Here is a 9,804-nt window from a genome sequence, read left to right as displayed (position 1 = left end):
TGTGATATATTATATATATGTATATATGTGTGTATAATAAATATATATATTGGTTTCAGGGAATTATTACGTTTGTATTAGAATCCAGTTATTCTTTAATAAATATTTTTTCTATATTTGGTTTAATATTGATGCAGTAGTCCCTTGATCAGGTAAACTCTTATACTAATAGCTCTATTCTTATTTTCCGATAGAAAGTCCGCACCGGATATCCGGCTCAACATCAGCTGTTTGAAGGGTCATTTTTTGTTTTGTATAAAAGGAGGACGCCGGCCGGCAGCGACATCCCGGTTGTTTTTGAGCTGAGCCTTCCTGACTGGCAGAGAATAATAAAACATCAACACCGTGCAAGAAGCCGCCCGTCTCTGGATGCAGTTCGGTAGGAATATACACTTTGGTTTTTTTTGAGAAACTCCCCTCCTCTATAATCCGGCCTCAAATAGAGATCGGGTTATAATTCTAGAATCCAGATCCCCCGCAGCGCTGCTGGAGACCTGGATTCTCCTTTCTGTCAGCCGGTGAGGGTCCGTGCCATGCGCGGAGACATCCTCTGCTTCTCCCCTCCCCTCCACTTTGCTTCTCCCTTCCACTTCCGCTGGGGCTTCTGTTACTGAACGCCGGCGTCACGTGACCTTCCATTGACCATATATTTATATACATATTTATATTTTATTGTGCATTATCTATTCTTTTTTGTCTATATTAATGAAAGCATATTTTTATACCTATTTTAGCGCTGTCAGTTTTTCTTATGTCAGGGGGTATAAAGCATCTCAGGGAGCACAGTGGCATCTCAGTGGCATATAGGGGGTAAAAGGCATATCAAGGCACAGTGGCATATCAGGGCTTTAAGGCATATCAGGGGACAGAGTGGCATATAGGGGGCTATAAGGCATATCAGGGGACAGAGTGGCATATAGGGGGGTATAAGGCATTTCTGAGGCAGAGTGGCAAGCTGGGGGTGAGATTGCATAACTGGCGTCAGGTTGGCAAATAAAAGAAAATATAAACAAGAGGCATTTTTCTCCATAATAGTTTTTATTAAATATGAAAAAATAGTTTACATGAATTAATATTTACTAGTAAAACTTTTTTGGGTATTTTGGTAAAGCTTAGTTTGAGAAATAATGTGTTTTGGGTTCTTGTACCTGTAAAATATAGCTTTAATTATTATGTCAGTAAAATAAGAAGGCGGATAGAGAAATGCCAGTGTGATAAAGAGATGAAAGTGTTAATGACAAATCTTAATTTAAATTATACGTTTTTATTTTAAATAAATGAAAAATGTGCATTTTTTTTTTTATCCGAAAAAATAATCGGCCAACGAATAGATTATGAAAGTAATCGTTAGTTGCAGCCCTAGTATACATATATATATAAATAATAGAATAGCTTGCGATCGCCCACGGGGTCACGAGTCCTTTGTAGGCTCCTCGGGGGGAGTGCACCCTGGAACACGCGTACCCCTCGTTGGTCTTTTGTTCTGTACACTTTCATTAAGGGGAACTGATGATGTTTTATGGAACTTCTTTTATTAACACAATGAATCATTTTATATATATTTTGGATATAAATCAAAAAATATATCTCTTTTGGACATTTTTAGTTTAAAGGGATTTTTTATGTGATTGAGGATGAGATCTGTGGCAAAAAGTGACAAAGATTAATATATCCGATACCCATCATATTAATATATGATACCCATCATGAAGATCCCTTCTCCTCCTACCATCCTTACAGCGGCTGCACGAACCAATCAACAACAACCAGCCACTTATAAGGGAGCGATAACTTAATAGGGAGGAATAATCTTACAGCAAAGGAACGTAGCGGCAATTACTATCATTAGGAGCTTTTATCCATCATGGCAATCTAGAGATTTGTTTGCAGATTCTACAAACATAACAGGAACATTCAAAATTGAGAAAACAATAGGTAAAAGTGTACATGCGCTACAACACTCTGTGGGAATCCCACGTTCCCACACTTCAACAAGATAAAAAGACAGATATTGGTGGTGCAACGACAGAAGTAAATATGAACGTAACTAACCCTCACCCCAATGGGTTATATAGAATAAATGGCATTAAAAAAAATAATAATAATTAATAATAATATAATAAATATAATAATAGTGCACTCTGTATGATAAAAGCAACATTTAAAAAAATAAATTATAAAAAACATTCTGATGAGTCAGACAAAGACTGACTCAAATCATCAGCGCCTGGTGTGATTAGGGATCACGCACCCAACTGTATTTGAATGGAAATATCTTGCCTAGAGCCGGTAACCTGGCTCCAGGGATAAAGAACACGGTGCTGACTTAGGGCAGGACTCCCCCTTTAAGGTGATGGACAGCAGAGTGGATCCAGCAGAGTGTATGGAGTATATGTATATAAACACATTGATCTCACATGTAAGAGATTTATGTTATAGATTCCATACGATAATGTGACCTCGTACACGCGGTATATCCAACACACACACAAACGCACACAGATACTGTTTGAGGGGCAACCATGAAAAGATGTCATTTTATTTATCCGTTATTTAAGGTGGAAGTCTCACGGGGGGGAAAAAAACATTTCAACAGGCGTCATGTACGGTGCCGGCACTGACCAAAAACCCGGTCTGATTTCAGTCCTTTATCTGCAGACCTGGATATTGTCAGATGTGATGTTTTGGGTGACGCTTCCGGCTCAAACTCTGTACTGAGTCGAAATGTTAGAAAACCCCCCCCCCAATAGTTCAGTCTTTCAACGTTTAGGGTCCTGGTGCGAGCTCATAGTCACTCGACTCCGATGATTGGGAAAACGAGTAATACGATGATGATGATGATGAACTCTCTTCAGGATCCGGCTGAGAAGGGCATATGTCCTCATATCTTGGAGGTGGCTCCGAAGGGATAGGCTCGTTGATGTATTCTATTCTCGGCCCCCATCGCCATGGAACGGTGTGTATGTCTTCCCCGTCGCTTCCGCCGGAATCACGGTCGCCCCTTTCAAACAGGACGCTGTCGTAGGAAGGAGGGTCCCTGCTCATTGGCCAATCATCTCCTCCTGCAAAAGGTGGAGGTGGGGCTGACGGGACCGTGAAGACTTCGTCACCCACACTTACAGGAAGCGGCTGATATCTGCAGGCTTCTGGGTCCTCCTCAGAGTCGCCGTCCCGACGGTTTTTACTCAGACAGATAGCCAGGCAGTAACACAAGACGATTAGTATGATTACGATTGTCTGCAGTAAGGGAGTTTCACAGACTTTAGGGGGTTTGTCTGTGTTGGATACCGGCTTGCAGGCTGGAAACACAAGTCCTGGGATACTAATCAGTACCCCGCAAGCCAGTAACAGGATCCCGAGTATTACGAACTGCACAAACTGCCGGCTTTTCCCGCAGAGGAAGCTGCTATCTGGATCCGTCGGGTCTCCTTCTAATTCCCTCCTTCTCCTCTCTCGTTGGGCAGTAAACTCTGCCATCATTAAATATGCCAGCCCTATCCCGGCAAGTACCGGGCCCGTCGCCTTGTAGGTGATACAGCTGTCGGACTGGCATGTCGCGAACCCATAGACAGAAAGTAGAGATCCGCCGCATAAGAGCGCCCAGCCAAACACAAACAGCGTGAATGTTATTCTGCTGCTTGTGCCAGGGCTAGGAGTGCCGGAGCAAGTGCGCTCCATGACGGCTGAAACGTGTACCTGTCGGGGGTCAGTCAAAGATGTTCAGGTGCAGAGACTCGCACCTATGTGCCGGCTATTGCGTGCACACGAATGAAGGCCTTTTAATCTCTGCCTATTTTGTCTTTTTAAAGTCAATTGAAAGCTCAGTTTCGCTCCCTGTCGTGGACAGGTAACTGTTATGCTCAGTACTGCTACTGCTCACAATCTGAAACAACCAGAGTGTCTGGATGCGCTTTTACAGAACATCACAGCATTGTGATGTCACAGCACTATGACATCACAGTCAGGGCAGGCTGTACCACAGTGCAAAGGCCATGGGGGTGTTCTGTCCTGCTTCCAAATACCAATACAGCTGCCGCTTTCACAAATGACAGTGTTTTATTCCACAACCCCGCCTCCTAACACGAAGTGGTTTCTTCCAAAGAGACTTTCTGCAGTCATAAGAAGTAAGGGCTTCTTTTGACGTTGCGCATGCTTCATAGAAATACTTGTGACTTGTTAATAGATGACAATGTTGAGGATATTTGGACAGAAGAATAAACACTGTTTAACGTAATAAAAGACAATTAACCCTTTAAGCACCAGACTGTTTTTTTTTGTTACCTTTCGTGACCGAGGATGTTTTGACACTTTGGCGGAGCTCGTGTTTAGCTGTAATTCTCTTCATTTAGTGAACCCATGCAAGTTTCATATATATCATATTTTTTTTCAGGACAATTGTCATCTAATTTTAAAAAAATTGATGAAAATTGAAAAAAGACCTTTTTTTTTCAAGCATCAATGTCATATGTTACAGCCTATGCCCCGGAGTATGCGGGCTGTATCCACTAAATGACTGTGGCTGCCTTATCCATACAGGTACATGGACAGGCTGCCTGCGGGAGACGGAAGCCGCAAGGGCGCCCCCTCCCACCCCCTGTAAGTTATTCAGTCACGTGTCTTTCGATGGAAAGTGAGTTAATGCAGCCAGTTAATGCAGTTCATAGGTATCCCATCCCCGCCATTGCGATAACATATAATATATAACGTGTATCCCTTCCGCTGGGGCTTCTATGATGGAGCTCTGGAAGGTAACGTCACGCTGGCGCTCCACCATAAAAGCCCCGGCGGAAGTACCGGCAGCAGCGGAGGTTGTCGCGCAGACGTCCACCGACTGCCAGAGAGGAGCATCCCCACGCACCACTACAGGGGACCTGGATATTCCTTTTTGGCAGCCGTTGGGCGTCTGGGGACATCCTCTGCTGCTGCCGGAACTTCCACTGGGGCTTCTATGATCGTCACATGACCTTCCGGTGCTCGGCCATAGAAGCTCCAGTGAAAGTGCCGTCCACCAGCAGAGGTTTATCTACATGCATCGCAAAAACGTTCACCCACTAGACACTCCCTAGTGGGAGCACGGGGGGCAAATCTGGGGGGGCTCAGAGTGGCATACCACATACCTTCCGGCTGTATTCTCTTTAATTGTCGGAATGTTGTAAATGTTGCACACGTCATGCCTCCGACGCTCTTGTATTATCAGGCAGAACGTTCTAGAAGGGTCTCATGGAGACTCGCTGACCACGAGGTGGGGCACCTGCTGACCCCCGTCCTCCATCTCCGGGAGAAGTTGCACCCCCAGCGGTGTATTCTCTTACCTAGGTTGAGTTGGCCACGGGTAGCAGTTCCAGGGAGCGTCAGCCCCTCTTCCACAGAACTGGGGGCCAGATCACCCTATAAGCCGATCAGGCTGCCCAGGGGACCACTTCTCGTTGGGCCAGATCGGGAGATCAGATAACTCCCTGGGAAGCAGTAGATTTGTGCAAATGGACCAAAAACAATTTGGACAATTTTTTCATTTAGTTTTCTGGCAACGAATTTCGGTTCGGACGGCACCCAGAGGGCGGAGCCACGGGGACAACCTCCCCCTCCCCCATTACTCCAACCATTTCTCCGTTTGCAGAAGCGCTCGGTGAGGCCTGGTGATGAAGCTGATAACCAGGAAGAGGCGGACAAAGAAAGAAGACAGGGACATAGAAGCATCGGCTGAGAAAGTAGGAAGGTATTGACAGAGAGAGAGAGAGAGAGTGTGAGAGAGAGAATGAATGAGCGTGAGAGCATGAATGAGTGTGAGAGAGAGCATGAGTGAGCGAGATTGAGGGTGAAAGCACATGAATGAGTGTAAGAGAGTGAGTGTGTGAAAGCGTGAGTGAAAGTAAAAACACTACGAAATGCAAACAAAAATTCTGAGCTCTCTGCTTTGTTTTTGTTTGTTTCGTTGGGGGTCCCTCTTCGTTTTTGGACATTCATACGAATTAATGAAATCGTAAAATTTTGTTAAAATTTAAATTTGTACAAATTTCGAATTTAATTGTAAGGAGTAAGTGGTAGTGAGTAGCAGCGCCCAGCCCTGATCTGTCTCGGGCTCCCCCTAGTGGCCATGAATTTACAAACAACAAAAAATGATCTATTAAAACATCATTTATTCATCGATAAACAATTATTCCAAATTTATACATTCGAGAAAAAGGAACAGAACGCGTTATTAATGAAACCGCCTTCATAAAAACTCCCAGGAGCAGGGCCAATCAACCAGTCACCAAGCAACGTAAGTTAATTAGGTTTCCTTTACTGAGAGGGTGGTAGGTTTACTAAGTGGAACAGCCTCCTAGCAGAAGTGGTAGAGGGAAATACAGTGAGGGAATGTAAACATGGATGGGATAGGCATACGGCTCCTGAATCTAAGACGAGACCAACGAAAAATTATTTAAGGGGTCCAAGTTTTAGGGTGTTTTACCTGCACATAAAAATCACCCTGCGTGATGCACCCTCTTTGCCCCGAAGAACTTGCAATCTAAACACTGGAATATCACAGAGACAAACAAAATAATAAAGAAAGTATTCAGGAAATTCCAGCATTTTCCTAGCCGGCTGGTATAAGGACTCGTGTCACACTTTTTTACTGAAACTGTCCAAGTTACCCCCAAAACCACTCCGCAGCCCAGTAACCCCCCCCCGCCCGCTTTAACCCAACGGCAACAATTCATATAAAATACAAAAAATATACAAATATTTCCACAGGCTTTGGTTTTTTTGGTTTGTTTAAATAGAAATTTTGGCAAATATTCTTCACATTTATTTGAGTCGTAATTAAAGAAATTAGATTAAAGGCAACTATAAAATAAATCAGCCCGATTGCCTCCGTGCGTCACAGCGAGCTCTCCGCTTTTATGATGCCTGCTCCGGCGCGGCGTCTCACATGACGTGTCGGAGGACACTAGAAACGTCCAATTAAAGCGCAGTTTAATACTTTTTTTATATATATATATACATACCCCTGGGTTTATAAAAATATAAATTTCCACGACCGTTTACCATTTCTGCTGGGCTGCCCATTTAAATATGGAATTGCTGTTTTGGACCAGTTTTCAGAAGTCAAGGATGCCACAACCAAGATGGCCGCTGGCGACAAATACTTCCACACAGTCGCGCCATATAGATTGTATGTTACTCTGTTACTCTCTATATATGTTACTCTGTTACTATGTATTTACTGTATGTTACTCTGTTACTATGAAGCCTCCATCACTGGGACCACCGGAGAAGCCTGACTGCCGGCCTCCTCCCTATTGACTATAGGCCCTGGGTTTGTAAAGGCTTCTGTGGCTACCCCCAGCAGTATCATCTCATCACTGGCTGAGGGGATTATCTCCAGCAGACAGCCAGGATCTGCAACCAGGGAGTGACTGCCATTGTTTCAGTTTAATGTTGTATAAATCAGTCTCCCCCCCTATTGTATTGTTAATCCCGTTACTGCCCCTGTTGTCTCTGGGAGGCAGATTAAGGGGGCGGTTTGTGTCCCAATATCTTGTTTTATGTTAATGTGTGTTTTGCTGGATATATCCAGCCCTGTGTGTGAGAAATAAATCTTCGTTTGGTTTTACCCGACACTGAGTCTCGGCGAGTGACCGGGGAACCGGGTGAAGTGTGTTGTCCCAGGCTAAGGGAGCACAAGACAGCGGAGGTAGTCGGTCGGACTAGCCAGCTCCGTGACACTATGTATATATGTTACTCTGTTACTGTGTATGTACTGAATGTTACTCTGTTACTACCGTGTTTCCCCGAAAGTAAGACAGCGTCTTACTTTCTTTTTATCCCTAAAAGCCCCACTATGTCTTACTTTCGGGGTATGTCTTATATTGGGAAAAAATTTTCGAATTTAATGCTTTCCTACCTTTCCTTTCTTCTTTCAGCTTCTTTTCCTCCTCTTCGCCAGTTCTTGTCTCCTTCCGGGTCAGAGGGCACGGACAGCGGTGGGCGCGGCTTCAGTGTTGTGCGCCGGGATCTGACAAGAAACCCCGGCGCACAACAGCTGTTGCCGCGCAGATCACAAGGGAGCGGTATCGGAGGTCATTAACAGACCTCCGGCTCCCTTGAGTGATTTTAAGCCGGGTTGAACCCGGCTTAAAATCACTCAAGGGAGCCGGAGGTCTGTTAAAGACCTCCGATACCGCTCCCTTGCGAGCCTGCTCCTCCAGCGGCGGACATTACTGTCCGTCTCTGGAGGGGTGCCGGGTGCCGCAGGTTGGCACCCCCTGGAGTGTGGCGCCCTGTGCGGTCGCACACCCCAAAGGTCGGCCCTGCTCTAAGGGGCCGGCCTTAGGGGTCTGCGGCCGCACAGGGTTTAAATAAAAACATCGGGGGTTTTTTTCAACTTTATTTAACATCCTCCATGTTAAATAAAGTTAAAAAAACTTTATTTAACATCCTCCATGTTAAATAAAGTTTTTTTTAACTTTATTTAACATGGAGGATGTTAAATAAAGTTAAAAAAAAAACCCCGATGTTTTAATTTAAATCCTGTGCGGCCGCAGACACGTAAGGCCGGCCTTGGTGGGGACTTCCCGGCCCCTTAGAGTGGCGGACCCGGTCGCAGGTGCGGCGGGCCTAAGGGGCAGGCGCCCCTTATGCCCTGCGTTAATGCGGCCGTAGGCCGTAGGCAAATCCCCCGTGTTTCCCCGAAAGTAAGACATATGTCTTACTTTCGGGGTACGGCTTATATTAGCTGACCCCTCTGAAACTCCCGATACGTCTTACTATCGGGGGTGTCTTACTATCGGGGAAACACGGTATGTATATAGGTTACTCTGTACACATATTACTGTTACTATGTATATATGTTACTCTGTATATACTGTATGTTACTCTAATACTCTGTATATATGTTACTCTATTACCATTTATATACCTTGCTGTTACTATGTATATATGTTACTCTGTTACTATGTATATACTGTATGTTACTCTGTTACTATGTATTTATGTTACTCTGATACTATGTATATACTGTATGTTACTCTGTTACGCTCTATATATATATGTTACTCTGATACTATGTATACACTGTATGTTACTCTTTTACTCTCTCTCTATATATATATGTTACTCTGATACTATGTATATACGTTACTCTGTTACTATGTATTAGGGCTGCAACTAACGATTATTTTAATAATCGATTAGTTGGCCGATTATTTTTTCGATTAATTGATTAACCCCTTAACGACAATTGCCGGTCCTGGCACGACACGGAAAAGCATGTGCTTTACTACAATTGACGTGCCAGGACTGGCACGTCTTTAAACGGGTGCAGAAAGCGATCTGTTTTCGCTTTCTGCACCCAAAAAACGTTGCTGAATGCCTCGACCTCGAGGCATTCAGCAACGCCGCGATCGGAACGAAGGGGCCATCTCTGGCCCCTCCACGGGGCGTCAACATCCGCCATACTTTGTATGGCGGCGGACGCCCGTTTTAAAAGCGTTTAGGAGGCGATCGACGATCGCCTCCTAAACTTAAATGGTGTCGCTGGAATGCCTCGATCAGGAGGCATCCAGCGACACCAAACACTTACCTTTCGATGGGCTGTGACCGCTCCGGAGAGCGGTCACAGCCGCAGCTGCCGATGATCTTCGCCATCAAGCAAGATGGCCGCTGCCCTGTAACAGGAACCAACAAATTTTAAAAGTTCGCTAGATGGTCCAGACCATCTAGAGAACTTTGGCTCCACTTGCAGGTTGAATACAGGTACTGCATTCACCATGCAAGTCAATGGAACCCAGCTTTCTAATCACAGTGTGATTAGTAAAAATA

At 44.7% G+C, this 9,804-nt stretch overlaps 1 protein-coding gene across 1 annotated transcript; it reads right to left on the bottom strand.

Annotated features, from left to right (window-relative positions):
* Positions 1-2,766: 2,766 nt before the first annotated feature.
* On the bottom strand, positions 2,767-3,678 carry LOC149279813 (transmembrane protein 171-like). Its single transcript, XM_089500807.1, has one exon. It carries the CDS (start codon positions 3,676-3,678, stop codon positions 2,767-2,769), a length of 912 nt encoding a protein of 303 aa, XP_089356933.1.
* Between the last annotated feature and the right edge of the window lie 6,126 nt (positions 3,679-9,804).

Source organism: Sceloporus occidentalis, unplaced genomic scaffold (genome assembly GCF_023333645.1).
Source record: "Sceloporus occidentalis isolate IW3139 unplaced genomic scaffold, rSceOcc1.0.p SCAF_160, whole genome shotgun sequence".
NCBI lineage: Eukaryota > Metazoa > Chordata > Lepidosauria > Squamata > Phrynosomatidae > Sceloporus > Sceloporus occidentalis.
The sequence above is the reverse complement of the archived record's forward strand: the minus strand, read 5'-3'. Positions and strand labels throughout refer to the sequence as shown.

Coding starts and splice junctions, on each gene's coding strand:
- LOC149279813 (XM_089500807.1), bottom strand. CDS start 3,678: ATGGAGCGCACTTGCTCCGGCACTCCTAGCCCTGGCACAAGCAGCAGA.